Below are 26,265 nucleotides of genomic sequence, written 5' to 3' on the forward strand. Positions count from 1 at the left end.
AGAAACAAATTTAATTACATCAATTTTTTGTAATATCTTGCAACAGAAAGTTCTAAGGAACCACACAGAATTATCAAATGTGAAATGCAACTCAGAGGTATGAGGCATTCCCATCTTAGAGGTACTTACTTACGTTAATCGAGTGAACAATTGAAACAAATACAAGACACTAATTATTTCAGGCAGCGACTTCACAACGTATAGAATATCAATCGAGTGAATACTTGAAACAAAGTCAAAACAATAATTCTCACGACAGGTGGAGATTATGGCATTCTAAACCAGATAATAAAATTTTAATCAATACAATAAACATAGATATGCTTTTAATGAAGTGTAGACGTGCACTTGAAAACAGAAGAGACATTTGCTCTACATTGAAAGATGGACAGATTTTGTACTCGCTGCCATAAATCATGGGAAGATGTGATAAAAAACTGCTTCGAAAAGGAAGAACCGCGAAACGCTTCCATTATCGCTGCCTTTCAATACGTCCTAGACATGGTCTTATTCGGAGATATGGTACAAATTACAGAACTGAAGGTGCAAGAATTTATATGCCGAATCTACAATACTTATAAAAATATCTGCACATCAACGTCGGAAGGGCCACTGAGATTGATGGCGGAGTTTTTGAGGTTTGCTAACGAAGAATTGAAATACACTAGACCAGATGTAATTGTAATCATTGCAATGGGCATTGCATTGATCAAGAAAGCACTCAGATCAAATTATCATATACAAGCGGTCTATATCGCACGATTCATTACGGATTTGTTGAAATTACACATATCTGAGACGGAAAGTACATAAAATCTTATCAAGTGATATGTTCCACTAGCACGGCAAACGCAATTATTCTACCAGTCAGTGATGTCGAATGAACAGAAGTTCAATATTGTTGTGCAAGGTCTGATGTACCATCATATATTGAAACTCAACAAACATATCAATTGCGGTGGACCACCGGACGATTTTCATCTAATACTCTGTTGTACGCCATTCAAGAATATTCATACAAAGAAAGGAAACATCAATAAGAGACTGTGCAAGTTCATCGCGACAAAGTGCAAGTTGTTGAAGCAATACAAACACGGCGACAACATATCACCTGCGTTAATCAACGCTGGATTCAAGCGCCCAATAATCAGAATAAACTATTTGATGTCTTCGGAATTCATCAATGAAAACAACAAACGAAAACTTCAGAGTTTGAAATAGCACTGTAATTTATCGGAATAGACAAGTGTATAACTGAAACAATAAATGTAATCTTTGTCATCATTAAAATGAATTCTACGCATCACAATGAAAAACACATTGCATTTAGCATGGTTAGACTGAGAACAGTGATCGCCAAGGAAACGAATATTCTACAATTTGTGTAAGAATTCTCATATGGAACGAGAGAGAGAGAAATGATAAATGAAGCTGTTTCCGACAAATGTAAATGAATTTACTGCTGGTTTTCAATAAATGCAGACGACCGGCGTTGTATGAACCAGGGGTGCGGGCCATTTTAGGTATGAAAGCACGAGTCACTGCGGTTTCTTTTTTCACAGCATCCAGTGTATAACGTGTGTGTGTTATTTGTATTTTTTTTATAGATTTCACTGCCATGGAAGGTGTGAACAAACTTGGCTGGGACGCGACCAAGGCCAAGCTTGTCAAGTCTATGGGAACACGGCTTAGTGAACTTCGCGGAAGTGAAAATTAACATCTGTATATATAGTATGTAAATAAATATTTCTTCGTCTACTTTTCTCGTTCTGGTGTCATGCTTCCGATTAACGCATGTACAAAACGGAGACCGCAAAGGAGAACTTGACCTTATCAGGTTCTGATCCAGTGTTGATAACGTCCTCATCCGGACGGGATCCGTTATAAATCAACTGTCCATTGAAGCAATCCAAATGTGTTCCGGTGCTAATCGAGTTTTGATCAAAAACTGATCAGGAGCCCAGTCAAGTTTTTATCAGAAGCTAATTCGATTGAATCATTTTTTGATCAAAGTTGGTACAAAAGTTGATTTAAAGCTGATCTGTACTTAATTTGTTGCGGGTTTTTTCCGGACTTGTAATCCGGGCCAATTTAGGAATCAAACTGGATCAACCATCCGGGATCCGGACCTGATTCCAATTTGATTCCGGGATTTTCGTACGGGACGAAAATAATGTGATAGTTTTTCTGTATGGCTACGGGAAATCTCGAGTATATTTTATGAATTGGATCTATGTTTATGTGTGACCTGCGCTGATCTGGTTATTATAATTAATATAACATATCTTCCATTGTGTTTATGCATAACGCTCATCTTCATCGTATATTGGTTAAGCACTTCTGATGGCGATTGTGTGATCCGCTTCTCCCAATATCTGATTGCCACTTGGAAATTATTTCATATATGTTTGTGTGCCGTGTGTTACGAAGACTACGTGATTAGAAATGTAGACTTGGCCTGCACGTCATGCTCGTAAAATCTTTCGTTTGCATTGTGGCATCTGATAATAGATTCGCTTTTCGCGAAGGCTTCGTGTTATCTCCGAGGCACTGAACCCGAATGCGATTGTAAAAGTCGATGACACTGTGTCGCGAACGGTTTGACTTCTTCCGCCGCAATCAGTTATCTTGCCTTATTTCCCGTTTTGCCCAGTCTTGGATGGCTCATTTTTCCTATCCAGTCATACAAACGGACAACTGTGCTGACAAAAATATTTATTTATTTGTTCCGTACTCCAATGGAGTTGCTTGTCAAAGACGCCTTTTCTTCTTCTTTTACTATGTCTGGGCTAGTGCAACTGATTGAGAAATATGATAAGTTTTCACATTAGATTAGTGATCCTTTTTGTAATCTTAGACTGATGTATCATGTCTCTAAATTTCAATGACCGATCCTTCTCGGGCAATTCTATCCTTCGGGTGTTGAACTTGTACAGAATGTAGTCGAATAAAACCTATTTGGTGGTCAGGTCTCATTCCATATGAGAATTCTTACACAAATTGTAGAATATTCGTTTCCTTAGCGATCACTGTTCTCAGTCTAACCATGCTAAATGCAATGTGTTTTTCATTGTGATGCGTAGAACTCATTATAATGATGACAAAGATTACATTTATTGTTTCAGTTATACACTTGTCTATTCCGATAAATTACAGTGCTATTTCAAACTCCGAAATTTTTTGTTGTCTTCATTGATGAATTCCGAAGACATGTCTAGCCATGCTAAGAGCAAAGGTGTTTTTCATTGTGGTGCGTATAATTCATTATAATGATGACAAAGATTACATTTATTGTTTCAGTTATACACTTGTTTATTTCGATAAATTACAGTTCTCTTTCAAACTCTGAAGTTTTCGTTTGTTGTTTTCATTGATGAATTCCGAAGACATCAAATAGTTTATTCTGATTATTGGGCGCTTGAATCCAGCGTTGATTAACGCAGGTGATATGTTGTCGCCGTGTTTGTATTGCTTCAACAACTTGCACTTTGTCGCGATGAACTTGCACAGTCTCTTATTGATGTTTCCTTTCTTTGTATGAATATTCTTGAATGGCGTACAACAGAGTATTAGATGAAAATCGTCCGGTGGTCCACCGCAATTGATATGTTTGTTGAGTTTCAATATATGATGGTACATCAGACCTTGCACAACAATATTGAACTTCTGTTCATTCGACATCACTGACTGGTAGAATAATTGCGTTTGCCGTGCTAGTGGAACATATCACTTGATAAGATTTTATGTACTTTCCGTCTCAGATATGTGTAATTTCAACAAATCCGTAATGAATCGTGCGATATAGACCGCTTGTATATAATAATTTGATCTGAGTGCTTTCTTGATCAATGCAATGCCCATTGCAATGATTACAATTACATCTGGTCTAGTGTATTTCAATTCTTCGTTAGCAAACCTCAAAAACTCCGCCATCAATCTCAGTGGCCCTTCCGACGTTGATGTGCAGATATTTTTATAAGTATTGTAGATTCGGCATATAAATTCTTGCACCTTCAGTTCTGTAATTTGTACCATATCTCCGAATAAGACCATGTCTAGGACGTATTGAAAGGCAGCGATAATGGAAGCGTTTCGCGGTTCTTCCTTTTCGAAGCAGTTTTTTATCACATCTTTCCATGATTTATGACAGCGAGTACAAAATCTGTCCATCTTTCAATGTAGAGCAAATGTCTCTTCTGTTTTCAAGTGCACGTCTACACTTCACATATCTATGTTTTTTGTATTGATTAAAATCTTATTATCTGGTTTAGAATGCCATAATCTCCACCTGTCGTGAGAATTATTGTTTTGACTTTGTTTCAAGTAAGATGGGAATGCCTCATACCTCTGAGTTGCATTTCACATTTGATAATTCTGTGTGGTTCCTTAGAACTTTCTGTTGCAAGATATTACAAAAAATTGATGTAATTAAATTTGTTTCTCGTTGTTTGATTGAGTATTGTTGCTACCATTTAATAATTTGGACTCTCTCTACATGTTCAATCACAATATCGCATCTCTACAAACTTATTCGACTTGTCAACCACTTTGACGAAAGATTTCCGTTTCAGGGAAAGGATGCGAAAAGATAATGACCCCGCGAGTGATATCGACATCTATTTGAGCTGCACAATAAAATATATCGCCTTTGAACTCTCTTATCTGACCTCTAGAGCGCCTCGTTTGCTGGACGAAGTAATATAGCCCCTAACCCTTTGAGTGATAAAGCATGCGCGGTGCTATGGTCACATAGATAGAGACATAAAGTCTCCTGGCTTTGAGGAAAAGAGTGAAAACCCTGCATATTTCCTATGACTTGGATACCTCCATCAAGGTTCGTAGTGTTTGTTAGAATGAAAATTGTATATTGGTCGATTTTATGATGGTCCAATGATAGATTATTTTCCTCTGTTGTTGTTTACGTGTCGCCGCGTGTTCCTCTGTTCTTCAGCGTCTGTGCTATTTCGCCTTTTCATAGATTGATTAGCTATTATTTCTCTGTGTGTTGGATGGTGCGCAGGTTTGGCTCTCTATTAATTGTAGCTGTTGATTGTGTTGTTTCTCGTTATTTCCTTACGTCTATGCTGTTCACTTAATAAGAAATTAAAAGTTGAGTAATGTTGGAATATGAAACTGAGATTCCCTATTGCGCTCGAAATGTTATGACAGATATTCACGCTATTGCAGTGATGGTTCTCACGTCTCAGACTTTTTATAATGGTATAGATTTTATTTCCTCTTGTGTTCGTGTCGTTCTTTGTTCTATTTGTTGGCTAGGAGCGTGCTATGTGGTGAAGTTCATTTTTAACATGTCTATTTTCTGATGAGTTTGATTTTTTCTTCTTCTGATTTTCTGAATGATAGATTACTCTATTGTTTTGATTAGGAATATCTTCTTTGTATTTGTATAGATATTATTTCCTCTTGTGTTCGTGTCGTTCTTGTCGTTCGTGTTCCGTGGTCTTCCATACATCTATTGGCAGCTGTCTTCAACACATCAGGGTAGATATCATCAGATCTGGTTGTTGGCTAGGAGTGTGCTATGTGGTGAAGTTCATTTTTAACATGTCTATTTTCTGATGAGTTTGATTTTTTCTTCTTCTGATTACCTGAATGACAGATTACTATGTTGTTTTGATTAATCAATGTAGTGGTATAGATTTTATTTCCTCTTGTGTTCGTGTCCCATAGTCTTCCAGGGTCTGTGCTGTTCACATTTAACTACATACAACTATCAGAACTTCCCACTATTGCACTGATGGTTCTCACGTATAGGAATATTAGACTTTTTATAATACAATTTGTAATTTTGTTTATAATCATATTGATTAAGAATATCTTCTTTGATTAAATGTGGTGATCGTTTTTTCGTTTTGATATGGTGTAGCTATTATTTCCCTACTCGCCTATGATTGATTCTATATTAATGCTATGTGTTGATTCGAGTTATTGCCTTATGTCTGCGCTATTCACTTCAATAGAAATTTATTAATTAAATTTGTGTCATATTGGAATATTAAACTTAGCTATTGTGCTCGAAATCACTTATATCTATCAGGTTCTCACATCTCAGACTTTTTATAATACAACTTGTAATTTTTATTGTAATCGTATTGATTAAGAATATTTTAAATGTGTTATCACTTCTGATTCATTGAAAACTTGTGATTACTGCTAATAAAAAAATATTGTGTTTGATTTGTGATACCTATTCAATGCTATTGTATCATACATTTAATAAGTATTGTTACGTGTATTGTGTTCCTTCTACTTCAGATTTTTGGCTAAGTTTTTCCCATTCACGCGGAGTCATAACTGTATCATACATTTAATAAGTATTGTTACGTGTATTGTGTTCCTTGTACTTCAGATTTTTCCCATTCACGCAGAGTCATAACATAATTCCTAATGACTTTAATAAATATATTTTCACTTGTACTTTTGTGTATGGCTATCCTTTGCATGTAAACAGCCTACTGGACACCTGTTGTAGCTGGAAAAATTACGATTCAAGTCGACTCACCTGACGCGGGGAGGAAGTCGGCCCAAGTAGAAAAATGGTGAAAGAAGTCAGCCCAGGGTGAAGGGTAAGCGCGCACGCAGCCCTCCGGTCACGCTCCGCCCACCACAGCAGCCCTTCACCCGAGCGCAGGAAGTCGGCCCAAGTAGGAAAATGGTGAAAGAAGTCAGCCCAGGGTGAAGGGTAAGCGCGCACGCAGCTCTCCGGTCACGCTCCGCCCACCACAGCAGCACTCCACCCGAGCACCGCCCTGTTACAGGTGGTGAATGTTTTTCGGCTAGGTTTTCTTCTTCACCTGATTGGCATCACAATTCCCAGCACTATTGGCTTTAATAAATGTATCTCAATTTGATTGGCATTAATAAATATATTTTCACTTGTACTTTTTGTGTATGACCCTTCTTTGCATGTCTCTGCATGTAAACCGCTCCCCTGTTGTATCGGAAAAATATGTGAAGCCGGCCAAAGAAGTCTGCCCAGGCTGAAAAATGTGAGAGGGTGAGCGCACGCGCAGCCCTCCCCCGCCGATAAGCGCGCGGTCAACCCTCCGCACACGCGCCGCGCAGGGAAAAATACGCGCAGGGCTCAGGGCAGGGATGCTGTAGTTTCGGCCAATTACTACTCCGGTTTGTTAATAAGGGATGTTTGCGTTCTGGTTCTCCGCCTCTAACGTTGATAACATTCTTCAATGATGAAGTATGTACCCAAAGGTGGTGTCAGTTGTTGCGCAGTAGCTGTCAATATACATTCAAAATCAGTGCATGCAAACGTTTTAACGGTTCGTCTCGGATAACAGCCGCCAAAGGAGGGGGGGTATATGTTTATTAAGAAAAAAAGAAAGGAATGGTCAGCAACGTACAAGGGCGAAGCGAAGCTTCTAGTGTGACACATCATCTTCTTTCGCGCGTATTCTCACCGAAGAAGGAAATCAAACCGAAACAAAAATAGTCCTGGGACCATATGTACGCTAGCACCTTATGTTGGAGATTTCGGGCGCATGTCAAAAGAACACCAGGTGGTCGACATTATTCGCAGTCCTACCCTGCGGCACGTGCAGCATGTCACTACACTGGGCTGACTCACCCTACTTGTAAAACTACTCAAAATTAAGCTTTTAGTTTTTTCACAGCTCAACAACGATCCGAGAACAGTGGTATAGTGAACATGAGGCTGTTTCAGGGCACAGGGAGAGTGTAACACCTGAGGCTCCCGTCCAGATGTGCTGTCCGACTGGGTGGCCCCTCCTGCACCCCAAGCTCGGGGAGCCGAAGAACGGATGGGAAGCTTCAGTTGCTTGTTGACTAATTAAATACGTATTCTCCGAGTGACACTCACGTCTGTTGTCTGCTGCGGAAACAACCATCGCAACAATCTGTCTTGCAACTGGGACGACTTGCCTTTTTTCCTTGCACAGAAGGAATGTTCCTGCTTCCTCAATTGGAGTTGACACGCTATCTTGCTATCTCCCTTGTCTGTTTCGTTTTGCACACACGAAATGGCACCCGGTGCACACAGCCGTACGCCATGACAGCTAGCAGCTAGCTGTGTTGGCGGCAGCTTCCGGCAAGACACTCAAATGGTCAGGAAGGACGCGCCACTTCCGGCGTCAACTGTTGACCCGTCGAGATCAGCTCACCACAGACGTCGGTGAAACAGGTCTAGCCTATTGTTTTCGGAGCCCAGCGGAAAAGCGTCGTGCCGTCGACGCTTTTCCGTCGAGAAAACGTCGTATGCGGGTCGCCCTTTATTCGCTACAAACGATTTTCGCTAAAACATAAGAGGTCGTTATATTTCCTGTTGTAAGGCGCGTTCCCAACCACGCGATTTCCGAGAGCGTCAGCGACGGCTGCAATTTTTTGTCGCTTCGGCTTCTGGTTGAACGATTCACATGCGAGCGGAAGCGATGGCGACAACCAAGCCATTTGCGTGTGAGAAAGCTGCTGTCTCTACCACCTGAACAGACTTTCCTGCCCTCGCTTCTTTTATTTGACGTGGGAATCTTCCGATAGTCTTGTGTTTCTTCCAGCGGTACAGCTTGAAGGAGAGGGCATTCCAAGAAGCACTGTTGCAAAGCAAGAACTTTGTGTACGAATCCTCGAGGGGTAATAAAAGAGAGGGAAAAGTGGGGTTGGAGGACAATACATGTGCATTCGTCAGGAATATGACATCTGGATATCGCAACTGTTACCGTTTTGTACGTACATGTTTTTTTTTGTTTTTTTGTGTCATGTAAACACGTTTCACTGTGTGTGTGGTGTTCAGACTCGAGAGCAGACGGGTGTGCTGTCCTCCGCTCGAGAGATATCCGCTGTGCCAGCATCACAGAGCAGCGTCTCCAGTTCCTTCTTTTCAAATGAACGGATATTTTGTGGTTTCCCACGGCTGTTTTGGTCACTGCTATTCTGCGATGGATGCCAAAGCTGAAGGCAGACAGATTCAAAAAGTGTGTGTCTGTATTGAAAACGAGTGCTCTCCTCCCTCTTCCCCCCCCCCCCCCCCCGCCTAGAGGCACCATTTGAGAGCACGGGACCCCTTTTTTTCACCTTAAGAGATGGGACCACTTTTACAGCGATAGCTGTGTGAGGGAACTTCTTTCTCAAGGACGGCGTACGTGCTGACTTCCGACTGGGCGCGCCATTGGTTGGCGCAGCAGCAAATCGGAGAGCACATGAAAAGCCGTTAGGAGCCATGCTGCGTCGTTGACAAAAGTTGCGTCATTGCCAAAAAACGGCAGCCGTGCGGGGTACAAGTACAAGCGCCGTCAGTGTATCACACGCGGACAAACAACCAGACGCGCATTGGCTGTACGACGACAATATGACCCAGCAGCGAGGGAACGCAAAGCGGCTGCGATGAGACGAAGGCGAGGAGACCCGAAAGTTGGGGAACGCGAAGCCGAGGCCAAGAGACGTAAACTGTCCCACACGTGTGCACCTGAAACTAGTGCGCCTCTGTCCGAGTTTGCACTGGCCGACGCTGATTTTGCAGATAACTTTTTGAAGGACGAGTTTGGACATGTGTGTTACGTTTGCGATAGGTTTTGATTTCGCATCGACGTCGCGCCCGTACCCGCGTAACACCGCCAACTGTTGCTCAGTGTATTCACGGCAGAATGTGTGGAAAACCTCCCTCGAAGAAAAAATTGTCTACATGTGCGCGCACAATACAACCGTGAACCTCATCTGGCCATTATTGTGCGTGCAGGATAGAGCTATCGCTGTTACTTCTTCGCACGTGGGCTGCGAAAAGGCCTGAATTTTCTTTCAGGGACCATTCTTCCGGGCAATATTTTTTTTCCAACAGCCCTGCCCGGTTCTCCTGCTTAGGTGTCAGTCATACGTATGTGGTGCCAAGTGTAAGGCCGAGAAGTTGACTTTAAGGGGCACTAAGGTGCGACAATTTCCCTTCGCAGTATGAAAGATTCCGTGGTAATGCAAAAGGGACGAGATTCACGCGTTGCGCCGTTTGTATTTGAAACATGAATAAAGGTGCCAGTTTGGTGGTTTCTCTTTCCTTCCTTCGAATCGGCGCAAAACGTCAAGGGTACGTCACCCACAGCGCGCCCAATTGTCAAAGCAAACATATTGCGGGGGGGGGGGGGGGGTGATGCCGAAATAGCTTGCTGTATTTGGCCGCACGCGAGTGGGCATCGTCACCTCTATAGCAAAAATAAAAAATAAAGGAAGAAGAAAGTTGAAGGGATCAAAGTGAGGTACAGACAGGAAACTGAAGTGCACGGTGGATGAGAGGTGCACTAGAGGGGTCTTTGAGAAAACCGATGAGGTTGCGAGTTTTTGTGGTTCATTCTGCATGGGAACCTTCGGGGAATAGGATATCCGTCACTATGCCAGACCTGGGGTGTCCAAGGTGGGTTTCCCGCATACCTTGATATGCGCGACATTCTGTCGGGATATGTTCGATAGTTTCCGGGTGATTGTAGTGACCGCAGCTGGCACCCTCCCTAGAGCCGATGTTGAACAGTTGCGTGTTGGTGAACGCAGATACCGTGCGTAGCCTATGGAGCATTGTCTGTATGAGTCTTGGAAGGCCTTACATCGCAAGAGAGGGTCGATGATTTTGAATAATATCCTGTATACACTCTAAAAAATAAGGTTGAGAAAGGGCAGAAGCGCAACAGTTCTCCTCGAACTATTTTCCCTCTACCGACTGCAGGTTGAGGTGGTGCTGTTTCTTCCCCTTTTACTCAACTCCTTCCCCCTTACGGTAGAAGCAGTGTGAGAATTTTATCACGACTAGGGTTCAAGTGAATATTTTCTCATTTTGTGCGCTTCATACCAGGGTTACTAATGGAAGTGTAAATGGAGTCACCCAAGTGACGACGTTAGTTGAGGTTTACTCATCCTGGGCACAAAGGAGTTTGGTTCAGCTTCGACGTCACGGTTCAAGATTTTAGCGAGAGCGACCAAATACGGAGTGTCTGGGCTTGCGGATGATCTCTGAATGTATAAAAGTGGTCAGTATAGAGACGAAAGCCGAGACTGACAGACTGTCGGTTTGCACGTGGACACTGGTGCACCGTAGGCCACGCGTGCGAGTTATGGGTTCAAAGGGTTAAAAAAAAGGGTTGAGAATCTGTAACAAAACACTTCTAACCCAAAAGGTCGAAAATTACACATTTTTTTCTTAGAGTGTACCAGGATGACGCACTTCGACTAGCTGTCTAACGGTCATGTGCCTGTCGGTGTCGGCCGGAACTGGTAAGGAAGGGCTACAGCTGCGGTGTGCTGAGGATGCTAGGTGCTCCGCTCGTTCGTTGCCTATGATGCCTACATGAGACTGGATCCATTGGAAAGCAAGATCTCCTCGGATGTTGCGGGAACTGCCCCTTCCCGCATTTCTTCGTCCACTGCACGCGATACGAGGGGAGCTCTGACTTGGCTGTGACGCATATGGATACACCTGGCTGGGACGCATATTTTGTAGGTGCGGAAGCTTTCGCTAATACCGCCATACAAGCTAACAGGAACAGAATCAGCGAATCAAGGTGAGCAAACACAAATGTCAACGCTCGAAAAGCAAAACTGTACGAAACAGAGGCTACACAGTCACCATGGTGAGCTAAACTCACTGCGAGAAGCTCTACCACTGGGAGTGGAGCAGTGTGGATCAGCGCATGCGTGCGCAACAGAAGCTAGAGCAGTGCTGGGACGATCTCTTGTTCTGTACATTCCACAATGCTATTCCAGACAAAAACTATAGTTTCTAGTGAGACGATTTTTGAAAAAAAAACAAAAAAAACATGTATTATCTTCATTGGCAGATGGGACATGTCGTCATTACGACGTATCCATTCGTCATTTTGACGTGGAACTCCTCCTTACACACACCTCACAATCAGCGCGTATGGTGAAATAGCGCCCACTTGTTATTCGTTATGCGTTGCATTGCGAGTTATTCGAAATAACGAGCATTGAGTACAGAATACACCAGCTTCCAGTACCCTATGAAATCCACAAACACCAACCACCTTAGAGCCCCTTTAATAATTACCCAGCCTTATCTTATCCTACCGTATCTTATCGATATCTCCAAACTGTTATCTCACTACTAAAACAAAAGTGGAATGACCCCTCTTACCCATTGCAAATGTTGAAACCATTCCTCTGTGCATTCCGACGACGTTATGCCTGGAAATATAAAACGAAGAGAAAAAGAAAACGCGCTCGTTAAGTAACACCCTGCACAACAAGGCAGTTGAACATAACGCATACGTATTCACATGCTTTAAGAATTCTACCAAGAGTAATAAGCCCTGAGGGTATCTTAAATAAAATAAACAATTAATAAATAAATAATAGCGTTGATCTGGACGTCTCCGCTTATTTGGCTATGATGCCAGTTCCTTTCGCTCTAGACGATATGGAAGTCAAATAATAATAATAATGCCGTATTTTCACGCGTATTAGCCGCACCGCAGATAAGCCGCAGGACTCGTTTTTAGATACATTTTGAAAATGTTTTTACAGATAAGCCGCACTCGCAGATAAGCCGCGGGTAGTACGACGCGACTGCTTTGTGCGCTAAACCAGTGATGCACATACAAAATCAATAGAGACGCTCAACGCTCGTCGACGCCGTACTCCCTGCCGGCTGTCCTGTTCCCGTACTGGTCCGCGAAGTCGACGACTTTTAGTTTGAAGCCGCTGTCGTAGCTGTGCCTTCGCGTTGGAGCCATGCCTCACCTCTAACTGCCGTGCCCGTGTCCACGAATGCTGCTGCTCTGGTCAAATGAGAACTGACACTTAGCTGACCACGTTTTATCCAGATGTCAGGTGTATTGAACCCTTCCTGTGGGTCTGCCGACAGAGGAGACCGTAGGGAAGGCCGTAAACCCTGTCCACATTCCGGAGTCCGAACGATGTATAACAAAGGAGGTCAGTTCTAGTGTTCTACTAAGATCGGATTGTGCCCTTGTTGCGTGTTTTCGTGGATTGACGGGTTAGTGGTGTTCCAGGAGACATGAATCACTGTCACCCCTTTTGTTAAAGCTGCGTGGGGGAATGTATTCGGAAGGTCAGTCCACTCGAATGTGGACCCGCCTCTGTTCGGTATTGTTCGTGCACTGGCAGGGCGGTCCTGTTCCGAAAAACATGAGGCACTGTCGGCCTTTCGTTTAATCCGGGGTATGGGGAAAATACCAGGGAAAAATAGTCGCCAGATAAGCCGCACCCGCGGATAAGCCGCAGAGCGTCCGCGAAAAAAAAATCGCGCATAAGCCGCGGCTAATACGCGTGAAAATACGGTAATAACAATAATAATAATAATTGGGAGTAGATTTACAGGTATTGCGAGTCCGCCCATATTTGTGTGGCTACATGCTCCACGTGCCTGCGTATAATTTCGACCACCTGGGGTTCTTTTGACGTGCGCCGGAAATCTCCGACACACGGTGCTGGAAGCAATGTTTATCTCCCGCACATTGCTCCCTTCCTCGGCCGGGGCGGTAGCAATGTGAGGGAGGTAAACATTGCTTGCACGACCATTAAGCCACATCAGCCTAGTCCAGTAAACTTAGATAGTTTAGTGCAGTTTCGTTAGATAGGATCACGACTTGCGTCCCAATCACTGCCTGGTTATTGATATTGATGATAATTATTCGAGTTGATTTTTCTGTTATTTGTGTAAATGTTACTGTAACTACGGTGCGGCAATCAATAGTGGATTAGAATGATGATCTTGTAGTTATCTACAAGTTCAATACGCCAGCTCGATTGCCTCTTTTAATTTTTTCAGGAATAGAATTAATGATGAAGCAAATCTCTCCGCGTTAACTAATCTTCCGCATTTCTAATGCCAAGACGAACCTGGCGGGGAACACACACAAACCACGCTCGCGAGAACTTGAAAGTTGGAACACTTTTGCATGACAGGGCGAACCGATTCGATCTGTTCATGAAGTGGCCTGCTACGTTCGCGTGAACATGTTAAAGGTACCACGAAGAGACGCCCAAAGCCTCTCTCATCATTTCCAACGTATTCCTGAGCGCTATTACAGTCACCATGCCGAGTATAAACATATAACGTTGGCAGGCATAACGGAGGTATTAACTAAAATAAATTAAGGGACATTTAGGCAACGGCAACGGGATTTCAGCGTATAAGCTGTGGGTTAATCAAAGTTTGATGGTTCTGTTAATGCAATGGCTGAAATAGTTCGTCATTATAAGATGTCTATCGGCCAATCGGGTCGTGTCCTCATAATGTCACGCCTCGCATCATACATTCTATTGTCACAAGTGATGGGCAAACTACTTCAAAATTGTACATGTAGTGACGTATCTAGCACCTGTTGTAGTTTAAGTACTGTACAATGTACTGTACAAAGTACTATACTACAAATGTACAATGTCCTTTGCAAAGCACTTTAAAGCAGGGAACGGTATACTACCGGAGTTGGGACCGGTAACAGTATCGAAAGCAGAAACGCGTATCATGCACCACTATTACCTATCTCTAAGCACCATTAATCCTATCTTACATCACTTTCCGGTCTTTCAACTCATGTTTTCGCACACTGGGTGTGATGGATGAACCTATTCTTTTCTCAAATATTTTATCTCGCGAGTATGAGCATGGGGCTGGTTGTACTCCGGCGTAACCTTGACGAGCGTGCGAGCGAGCGAGCGCAACGACGCTTACTACCGTCGGAGTGTTTATACTCGAGCTGCGACTAAGGAAAAGTTTCAACACATGAAAGCCATTGCAGCGTGCCGAAAGCGCCGCCGGGCGATGCTGCACGAACCACGCTCTCTGCCGTTGGAGTAATAACAGCCCCTTCAACCGCTTTGCATAGCTGGTTGGATAATACTCTGCAGGGGTCATGTGACGCACCTTTTTAAGGTGACACTGTAAAATGTCAGCCGCTTCCAGGTTTCGAATGCTGGCTCCCGCGCAAATTGAGATGGGCACGTAAAATTGTAATACATGATAGAGGAATAAATTTTCTATCATTCGACGGCAAGATCGCGTTTGTGGGCTGCTTGACGGCCAATATTTTGTGGATGGTACATAAAGCAGCGTGCGCTTCACAATAAACATAGCACGTCAATGGCGGTCGACGAGACCAGAGTCAGGGGAATTTCAAATCTGCGTACCTAGTTTCATCTCTCTACAGCAACAAGCGAGCGAGAAATGGCAGTTGGCCAATGAAAATTTCCGTTATACAATGCATCTCGTGGATCACATGACCCGCATTGTCTGCGGACAGCCATGCGAGCGCGATCTGCCACTCTGTCTGCACTTAACAGTTGACGCTGTAAAACTACAGTCGAAAGGGCAATACCAGGAGTGCCGAACCCAGCCGTGTCTGCGGGCCGCAGAGAGCCGCGAAGGGACTACGCGGGCCACTTACCACAGCTTTGGGGTAGCCTGTTTCTGATATAGATGACACAGCACGTAGCTTAAAGCGACATAAAATGTATCTATTATCTATGACTGAAACCATCTCCTCGTGCACAGTAGAGGTAAATACAACATTAAGTGATCAGCGTTAATAATCTTGAAGGAGAGATGCAGGTTAGCTGGTTGTAAATGATGGAAATGAACTCCGAGAGAGGGAAAAGACGCACAAAGAGACGTTGTTATCCTGTGTACGTCCCCCCCCCCCTTCTGTGTCTCGGAGTTCCTTTCCAGCAATGAAGAACGTTTCTGTAAACATATAACAAAGATTTTACAAACAAATTTGCAGACCGTCACGGAAAGTGTCGCGACATTTAGCAGCAATGCCAAACGTTTCGTCAGCGTCAGCACAAGTCACTATCAACTGCCGCTGAAAATCGCAACGCCTTCCGTGGTCGTCTGAAATTTTTGGCGAGATTATTACCCAGTTAGTAGATACACCATGTCAGTAATATTTCGCGTCTTGTTCAACACAAAGACCCTGAACTTGGTTTCCAATGTTTCTCTTCCATTGACGTAAGTAGCATTCATGACCAATATGTCCGTGCTGTTATCCTGGAAAAAATAAAACATAACGATGCTGTAACTCAGATCTAGGTATGTAGGTAATCTACTGACTGATGCAATGGAATCCATAAGGAGATACACAACACTTAATCCTCCCAACGTCCAGTTGCATACTTCAATTAAGGAATGACACTTGATGTAAATGCACCAGAAGTGGGATTTGAATCTGCAACTTGCTTCGTGCATGTAGCAATAACTGTAGTTCTAATCAACCTATACGTTCTCCTTCGTGCGGGTATACGCACCGTTATCATTGTCACCTTGACTAGGTTGATTTGAATCCTAGGTGCAGTCATATTTTCGAAGATTAAATTTACCTGCAAAGAGAGCTTTTATCAGGTATATATTGTCAGTTCAACAGGGATGTAAAGGTAACGTGGGGCAAGACGCGGCATTTTTTGCTCGACGGCGCCTGTCTGAGAAACGCGTTGCCCCATGCGCTTGAAACTTTACTCATAGGTGGCTCTGCATGTCCGCTTTATTGCATGTCAGAATTGTCCGGATTGGTATTTGCGTTGAAGAGAAAACAAAATCGGTTAGTTCTGCCTGGAATGCAAAGACCCGCAAAAAAGGCGCGATTTTCTGTAGTATTTTTTCTTGTCAGCTGTGCAGCAGCGTGTCGCAGGCTTATTCTGTCAATGTAAGTGCATATCCTGTTTCTTTATTCATTCATCTAGATATATGCAAAATATGGGCACTCTTGGTTTGTTTGTTTGTTTGTTTATTATACATTCAACGCCCACACTTGAGGGCATTACAGAACGGAGTGAGTATTTACAAAATACATGTGTAAATAGCGGCAACGAAACACAAAATGACCGTGGTGTGAAATCACAGACAACAGCCCGACAAGGAAACACAGAACAAAAAAAAATTGCTGATGCACAGATTAGCGAGCATTGTATTGTAAATTAGTTTGTTGACGATGTGCTGATGAAAGATAGGAATACCTGCTTGAAGTGTGTCATGGAAGTTTGTGAGACAATGGATTGGGGAAGGCAGTTCCACTGTGTTATAGTGCAGGGAGCAAAGGATGTATCATATATTAATGTTCGACAGAGAGGGCGATTTAGTTTGAAGCAGTGGTCTAGTCATGATGAGATGTGTACTGCAGACGTCAGGAATTCTCGCTGTGATGGACAAAGAAAAAATAATTTGTAGAACAAACACAATTGCGCTACCGTACGTCCGTCTGAAAGGCTAGGGATACTAAGCTCAGATTTCATGCTTGATGTGGATGCGTGATAATCATAGTTAGAGAGTATGAATCTGGATGCACGGTCCTGAACGGCTTCAATTGAATTACTGAGATATTGCTGGTGCGGATCCCAGATGGACGAAGCGTACCCTAACTTTGAACGAACAATCGCTAGGTATGATAGCCGTTTTAGGTCGGATGGAGCATGTTTAAAATTACGACGTAAGCATCCAAGAGCTTGATTGGCAGTGGAAATGATGTGATGTGCATGACACGTCCATAAAAGGTCGGACGATGAATTTCAAGATACTTGTAGTTAGGCACCTGTCATAGTGGAATGTTATGTAACGTGTAAGCAAAAGTGATTATGTCACGGTTACGAGAGAAATTCACTACTTTGCATTTGCCTATGTTCAATGACATTTGCCATGTAGTACACCAGGCGCTTATTTTGTTAAGGTCGTTCTGCAATGATACATGGTCGTCCCCCGAAAAATTCTACGATATATTACGCAGTCGTCTGCAAATAGTCTTACGGGTTAAGGTAGAAGAAAGACCGTTAATATAGATCAGAAACAGAAGAAGACCAAGGACAGAGCCTTGGGGAACGCCAGATAACACAGTAGAGAGTTCAGATAGGACGTTGTTGAAGAAAACGCACTGCTGACGATCATTTAGAAAGTTCCGAATCCCGTCGAGCACCTGCGGGCAGATGTTTATAGCGGATAACTTTTTAATAAAAGAGAGCGAGAAACCTTATCGAAGACTTTTGAAAAGTCTAAGAAGATAGCGTCTGTCTGGTAACCAGAGTCATTGTTACAAAAAAGGTCATGAGAAAAGATGGCGAGTTGTGTTTCGCAAGAGTGCTGTTTCCTGAAGCCGTGCTGAGACGAGGAGAAAAACGGGTTAGACTCTAGGTATGCCATTAAGTGTGAGAAAATTATGTGTTCTAGTAACTTACATGGGATACATGTTACCGACACAGGTCGATAGTTTTCAACTGATGACCTTTCTCCACCTTTAAAAAGGATGGGGATTACTTTGCTCATGCGCCAGTCATGGGGGATTTCTCCCAGTGTGAGCGACTGCGTAAAGATTAGTGTCAGAAAAGAACTACTTATCGTTTTCGTATTTTTCAAGATTTTTTAGTTCACATTGTCTAATCCTGAAGATGAGGATGTTTTCAAGCCACCAATCAACTTTTCAGTGCCGCGAGAGTGAACAGTCCCATATTTCCCATGGGAGGAATGTTACATACGGGTATGCTTGGTGGACGTGACGAGGAATTCCTGGTGAAAACCGACAGAAAGGAGGAGTTGAATGCTGATGCACATGATTCGTCAGGGAGGAAATCACCAGAAGTGGAACGGAGATGGGTGTCAGGTTCCTCCTTTGGGTTGATGACTTTCCAGAATTGACGAGGATTGCTCAAGAGTAATGCAGGTAATGTGGTTCTAAAAAGGAAACGCTTGGACCTGGTTACAGCCCTGGAGTATATTTTAGCGGCAGTCCGATAGGCTTCCCAAGCTCTAGGAGCGTTAGATAACCTAGCCTTCCGATAGAAGCGTTTCTTTTTATTCCCAAGACGAAGCAGACTGTGGTTGAACCACGAAGTCCTTTTACTGCCTTTGATGATAACTGTGGGCACGTAGTTTTCTGTGAGGCTGTTAAGCTTCGTTTTGAATAAGGTCCAGTTGCACTCAACTGACCTAAGTGAAAACTCAGACTCAAAGGTACAGTAAAAAGAGGAGTTCTTGAACCATGGCATCATAATTGATTGCTGCATAGTTTCTAATCACCTTTCGTCCTGCGTTAATTCGCGGAGTGGTTGCGGTTCAGTATGAATGGAGCAGTGGTCACTCAAGCCGTCAATATGCGATCCCTGGCCAAAGCAACTAGGCGATGTGGTGAGTATCAGATCAAGGACACTAGCTGTTGTGGCAGTGACACGTGTAGGTTCAACAATAATCTGTCGAAGATTGAATGTTAAAAGGAGGTCAACAAAAGCAGTTTTTTCAGACGAATTGCAAACTGGGTTGTACATATCGCTCCAGTCTATACATGGAAAGTTAAAATCACCAAAAACGTGGAAAGAATATGATGGAAAGCGGCGCACCAGACAACTTAATAAATCATGAAACTGTGGTACAAAACATTGGTAGTCTGGTGGGCGGTAACGAACACCAAGTAACACCTTATCTTGAGAGTTATCAAGAGACACCCAAACATTTTCAATATCACTATGCACTTCAATCAGTGTAGAGGGAAGGGAATTATTTAAGTAAAGACACCGCCTCCACGGCGGTCTACCCTATCGCGACGATATATTTTGAAACCAGGAATCAGTTCACCGTCTTTCACACTGGCTGGTAACCAAGTTTCAGTTAGAATCACAATATAAGCTGATGTAGTGTTTATCAGCCCGAGCAAGTCATCACGTTTGGGAATAATACTGCGAATGTTAGAGAACAATAACGAAATTCCGCTTGGAGGAGACCTGACTGAAGGCGAGCACTTGTCTGCGGGCACAACATTAATGGTACTGTAAAGCAGTAGACAAGCATGATACGAGGGTGGTTCCATAAGTTTCCGGCCCGAGGTAGAAAATGCGCGCCAATTTGAAAATGCGATTAAGGACGCGTGGCGCCATCTGTTGGAGGGTTGGAGCACCACTCTCAACCCTATCCATGCTTTTGTCGGTTGGAGTGCGGCATTTCAAACAGCCAGGGTGCACTCTTCAGTTAAAATGGAAAAAATCGAGTACCGCGCTGTGATAAAATTCTTGAAAAAAGAGGGACTTTCGCCTAGAGAAATTAAAGCGCGACTGGACAACGTGTACAGGGAAGCCTCTCCGTCGTATACGACGGTAAAAGACTGGGCTAAGCAGTTTCGACTGGGGCGAGAGTCCATTGAAGATGATCCACGCGATGGTCGTCCAGTGGAAGTGATGACACAAGAAAATTTGTCTCTTGTGGAGGAGGAAGTGCTGAGCGACAGGCGTCTGAAGATTAAGTAAGTTTCAGAAAGGCTGGGGCTTTCCAAAACAACCGTTTTTCGCATAATCGGCGCGGGCCTTCACATGAAAAAGGTCAGTGCGAGATGGGTGCCACGACTTCTCTTGTCAGTTCAAAAGCAACAGCGCGTCGTCTGTGCCAAAGAGTTTTTGGAGCTCTGTCAAGAGACCGAAGAAGAAACATTGAAGTCAATTGTCACAGGGGATGAGACTATGGTGCTCTACTATGACCCCTTTTCGAAAGAGGAGTCGATGGAATGGCGCAAACCAGGAGAAGCACCCCCAAGAAAAGCCAAGGTCACACAATCCACACAGAAGATAATTGCAACAATATTTTGGGATTGTCACGGGATCCTCCTCATCGACTTCAAAGAGAGGAACACCACAGTGAATGCGACTTATTATGCTTCACTCCTGCACCGACTGCGAGACGCTATCAAGGAAAAGAGGCGCGGCAGGTTGAGTCGAGGTGTCCGTTTGCCCGGGTGTCCCGGACAATGCCCCTGTCCACACGGCTTCTGTTGCCAAGGCAGCACTGAAGGAGTGCGGCTTGGAAGAAATCCACCACCCACCCTACAGTCCAGACCTGGCACCGAGTGACTACTTCCTGTTCTCAAACTTGAAGAGGGATCTCAGAGGACGGAGATTTCAAAACGATAGTGAGGTGCAAGAGGCAGTTTTCAAGCATTTTGCGGACAAAACTTCGGACTATTTTTTCAAGGGATAAATGCTGGTTGAAAGGTGTCAAAAGTGCATCGAAGTTAAGGGTGACTATGTCGAACAGTGATACACTTGTTTCGTCTCTATGACTATTAAAAGTTGGTCGGGCCGGAAACTTATGGAACCACCTTCGTATGCCGGTGATATGACTAGAGACTTTGTTGCTTCTAAATACCATACGCGGAACCATACGACCGACAACGCGCTATAAATATTTTTAATTTGCCATGAAAAATGCGGCGAAGTGGAGCGGTGCGACGCCTGGTGTCAAACAACCCCCTGTACAGCGGGCAAAACTGAAAATTGGTATTACACACCATTACATCGGAACTTCGTTATTTTAATAACCATATTATTAGTTTCCCTGTTTACCTATGCATTCTGAAACCCCTGTTAACAGTGTTTTTTGCGAAGTAACCCAGCGCTGGCCGCTGTTCGATGGAGGCTCTCCCTATTTCTCTGCTGCGCCTGCGCGCTCCTTCTGTTCGCGGCCTCTTTCGAACGAACAAACTCTCTCTGTGAACCTCTGTGAACAAACAAGTCCCGACGCTGTCTGGCTTCTTGAACGTCTGACACATTTTTTTTCAACGGCTCAGCATTTCATTTCAGTTCGCTTATCCGTTTATCCTCAGATGTGGATCGTTGTGTGGATTGCAGGGGCGGATTTTATGGTGGATTGTTATGTCGGGCCCAGTGTATTACATATGCAATGAGGTTGCCGCCGTATGTGGCAGGAGTACGGATTCATTTCGAATACCTAGTACAGTGTTGCCCGTAATCTTTAATTGCAATTTTCTAATTAATTGCACCGTCGATTGGAATGAACTTGCGCAGTTTTGTCCTGGTGGCTTGGACTACCGAATAGCCACACTAAATGACATTTGATCGGTGCTGCTTTACAGTACCTTTAACAGAATGTTGAAAAATGTTAGTCTCGTTTAGCTATATGGGACCGGACGGAGCGGCACTAGGTAGTAAAGTAGATGTGGAAGTCGTGGGTGTGCGTTTAGCTTCGAAGGGCTCGTGAACACAGCCATGTGTCTCATCGTACACGAAGCACCTGTTACCGATGAATAACTTATCGAACCTAAGCCGGAAGGGAGAAGCATGAGCGCGGCCGAAAGTCGGCAAATGTTTTCGGGCATTTCGTACAGGGGAGCAAAGTCTTCCGATACAGACAGATTCGTTCCCTTTAACTTGAATGAAGATGGGAGTATACGCTCTTTTAGTTTAAACGAAGCAAACTTAGCTATAATCAGACGGGTCTTACCATCCTGGAAACGTCCTAGCCGGTGGGCTCTTTCAACAGCATCTGAACTGATACTAATGCTTAGCTTATCAGAATAGAGTTCTATTATTTTCTGTTCTGATTCAGCCCACGATTCATTACCGGAATCAGGTATTCCGTAAAAAAACAAGATTGTCACAGCGCGTGCGACCTTCAAGATTATCTATCTTTGATTTGAGGATGGTTATGGTACTTGGGACCTCAGCCAACGTATTCTGAGAGTCGCGAAGGTCAGTGAGTGACTGTTGAACTGTACATACGTCAGTTTCTATAGAAACAACTCTTGTCCCAAGCTGAGAGACCGACGATTTTTGCGCTTGTTGTTCCTGTTGTAGTGACTTTTCCCTGAGTAAGGTGCTTTGACCGGCATCTAGTTTCTGTAGTGACTCCATCATGTTATTAAACTGCGTTTCCTGATCCTTAGTCATAGGGCCAGGGTTAGACTCACCATCGCCAGAACACAACAGTAGCAAACCAATCACATTAGTACACTCGTTCAATATATAAAAACATGTTTGTGGGGAGGGCAACGGAGCAAACATGCGTTATTGCTTCTCTTACATAATAACGAATAGTGAGAACCAACCTGTGGTTGTCCGGTGTTTAACTGAGAAGTTAATGCATCCGATGGCATCCACGGGGCAAGACGCGACAACTTCATGTAATTTAAATGTAATACAAGTTAGATTTAATGTAACTTAGAAACTGATCACTCAAGTATTAGGTGGTCATATGCTTGTTCCTCAGAGATTGCTCTTTTGCATGTTGCCTAGGATTTTTCAGCAAATTTTCCTGTGTCCTAGGGTATTTCCGGCACAGCAGAAGCGCACTCACTTAAAGGGACTATGAAACGATTTTTTTCTTCGTTTCGTTCGAAAGAAGACATTTTTCTGAGTCTAGAACCGAAATTTTACTTTCGTCGCGCGAGCGGATTTCTCGGGAGCGAATTTAAACAGAGCGGCGAAGGGAGGACAGCTGGCGCCGCGCCGTGACGAGCTGCCGAGCGGAGACACAGCGGGTAACTTGACGCGACCACGGCCGGCTCAGCAACACGTCATCGTGACGTGTTGCCGAGCCGAGGAACCCCGCCAGGAGCATGCGCCGTAGGATCCCGCGTATGCGTTCATCGGGAGTGGAAATCTCCATGACAGCAACTTTCGCGCGATCGGCAGATTTCGGCAGTGGCGGCAGCCAGAGCGCGAGCTCGCGGCATTACTTGCCATTGTGCAACACCGGTGACGTAACGGGGAACCGAAGAGCGGTCCGTACAGTTACACCATCGGCAGGGAAATATGCGCGGGAGTGGAGGAACGCGGAAGAGACGTTTCCAGCGCGCGCTCCTCGCAGAGTGGAGCGATTTCGTCCGGAAAAATTTGTGGCATATTAGTTTCTCTGCGGGAAGAACAGTTTCCATCGAAAAAAAGTATGGGGGTTCGGGAAATTTCATAGTCCCTTTAAGACCTACTACTATGTCTGAGATGGTCTCTATAAAGCAAGCTGATGCAGGCACACAAGTCTGAATGAACGTCAGCAATGTAAGTACAACATTAGCATTCAGGTGATCCGCTTGTCAAAATTTCAAGCAGTTAGCAAACTTTGTACCAACAACCAGGGGCCCTTCTGCAGCACCTAAAAATAAAGAAGAAGAAAGAAAAAGAAAAGGAAAAAAAAGCCAATCTCAAACTGTAGCGTAGGATTATTTTCAAGTTGACCGGCTCCAAATGTCACCTTAGGGCACGGGAAACTCGATTGGTAGTCGGTGTTACTGACCTAAAGATGCTTTAACGTGCGCTAGTATCTCAATAAATGATACTTCGCATTTAACATGCCTCACGGAACGATACGGACAACTTGTATTGCGCCACTAAGTTCTTGGTGTCTCTAGGAACGTTCGAAAGAGCAACAACCAGCACATTTGCCTTAATACGCCTTTACACGACGCAAGTACCGAATGGGTGGCGACGAAGTAACTGTAACCTTCTATATGATATGCTGCAGTTGTTTATTATCTTTCGCACGTGCTGTGTATTTATTTTGAATGTTTTGCATTTCTAAAATGCAGGATCCCCTTCCAACTCCTTTTTCGGCACAAACATCATGGAGGTAAGAAACTAAGGAGAGGGATATAAGCACGGAGGGCCGTGGGACTCCTCTCGTGGTCGCTCCTGACAATACCACGCCCATCTAGTTGCCTGGTCACGTGATCCCCACATGTTTCGGTGTTATGGCGATCTGCGCGGAGGCTTGGAAGTTTAACAAACCTCATCTTCAGCAAACCTCTTACCTTCAAGGAGTCTATTTGCACAATACTCTGAAGGTTATGGGGTGTTTCAACATTTGCCTCATGATAAATCACAGCAAAACAGAAGAGAAGCCAGGCAATGTCACGATGAAGTACGTAAGTCTTCTAGCGATTTGGTGATCCATTGGGGGGTATGCATTTATTAAAAGGAAAGGTCTGCCAGACCAAAGTCGGCATGCTATTCCATTAAAAAAAGAAAAAGAAAAGAAAAATCTATTGCTTCCACACAGAGCTTGTCCATTTTGTGTTTCAACGGGTATGGTAACTTCTAACTCCAAAGGTGTTATGAAAATAGAAAGAAGTTATTCGGCCGCAGCTCGTCTCTCTATTCAGGTAAGATACGCCGCGGGCATGGAGGATGCCATGTTTTATGACGTATTGCCGTGACGTTTATGGGTCACGTGTGTAGGCAACTAACTACAATGCCATGCGCGGGTCACAGCACGGCCGCTTGCATTGGGAGATGCGCTTAGGGCATCTCCTTAGTTTCTTACATCCATGACAAACATCGCAGTTATATGAAAACTACAATGTTCAAACTAACTTTCTGACTGACTTACTCCATTTAGAAGAACGCACACGTATTCGATGTATGCCATCTCAGTTTGATTCTTGTAGACATCGCGGAATCCTTGAACGTGCTTGGCATCCCCGACAACGTGAAGTTCGGGGTTTATTTCATCAGGAAAAGAAGAACTGCCTTTAATCAAATCAAAACGTAGGATATAGGGATCACGAAATGCGTTGAAATACTGCTGTTCTCAGCAACAAGAGCACCCGAGCGCAGTATATATAAAAAAAGAGTACTATAGATCACTCACCATCTTCCCCGCTGAGTACTTTTCGCTCGTTTCGTGCACTGATGTGTTTCAGCTCTAAAAAGCGAAGAGAAGGGTCGGTAAATTTGACGGAACATATCATACGCGCATGATAAACATAAAAATGTTCAGAAAGTGGTTGAAAGATAAGTAGAGTATGGTTATGCGTTTCTCCGTCTTTGTTGCACAAGTCACTTCTAAAACTACGCTCAGACGCGAGTCAGTCTTTGCCTTGAGTTTGGATTTTGGCCTTGTCTGATCCATCGACTACCACTGTGTACCCGCGTTTAAGTGAATGTGATACAAGTGCATTTACTGGTCGAATCGCATCCTCCCATGTAAAGCGGCAAATTCACTAGCTGCATCACCAACCACCAATAGTCACGGCTGAATACCGTCAGCATTCTTCTGCATTTAACAGACCTTAATAACTTCACAACATGGTGATCATGTGTTATGACACATTTATACTACCGAGTGAAGCCGACGGGAGAGTGCGTGCAACGACGCTGACTGCGTACGCCACTCGCTTGGCGTGTGTAGATGAACGCAAGGGAACGCGTCGCGTGGGCTAGCCTGCTCTGGCAGCGCTGGGGGCGCTTCGCGCCGGTGTAGAACATGATCTATGTACTTGACGTCGCATGACAGCGCTCGCCAGCAGACGGCAAACCATAATCCCTCGCGCGGCTCGCTATGCACGGACATCGCTACGGTGAGACACGTGTCCAAGGAGAAGAACTTCACTCGGTTCACAACACAGGGGCTTGATTCTCTATACTGTCGTTATTCCGTGATTCGTCATGACTCACGAGCTCTCGCGCGATAACCAAGCATGTCGTTTCTTTCAAATCCCGGCCCACCGAAACGGTTTTCAGGTGCCGTAGCGTGATGCTTGGAGCGCCTCAACCTGAAATATTAGA

At 44.0% G+C, this 26,265-nt stretch overlaps 1 protein-coding gene across 1 annotated transcript in view; it reads right to left on the reverse strand.

Annotated features, from left to right (window-relative positions):
* Positions 1–25,402, reverse strand: part of LOC135376936 (uncharacterized) — a gene marked incomplete at both ends in the record, with an annotated part of 50,796 nt that extends 25,394 nt beyond the window's left edge. Inside the window, 5 exons of the mRNA XM_064609359.1 lie at positions 12,119–12,168; positions 15,864–15,994; positions 16,252–16,323; positions 25,088–25,227; positions 25,349–25,402. Of these exons, the coding sequence (XP_064465429.1) occupies positions 12,119–12,168; positions 15,864–15,994; positions 16,252–16,323; positions 25,088–25,227; positions 25,349–25,402 (447 nt within the window). The remainder of the gene's footprint in view (positions 1–12,118; positions 12,169–15,863; positions 15,995–16,251; positions 16,324–25,087; positions 25,228–25,348) is intronic.
* Positions 25,403–26,265: the final 863 nt, after the last annotated feature.

This window comes from Ornithodoros turicata, unplaced genomic scaffold (assembly GCF_037126465.1).
Source record: "Ornithodoros turicata isolate Travis unplaced genomic scaffold, ASM3712646v1 ctg00001392.1, whole genome shotgun sequence".
NCBI lineage: Eukaryota > Metazoa > Arthropoda > Arachnida > Ixodida > Argasidae > Ornithodoros > Ornithodoros turicata.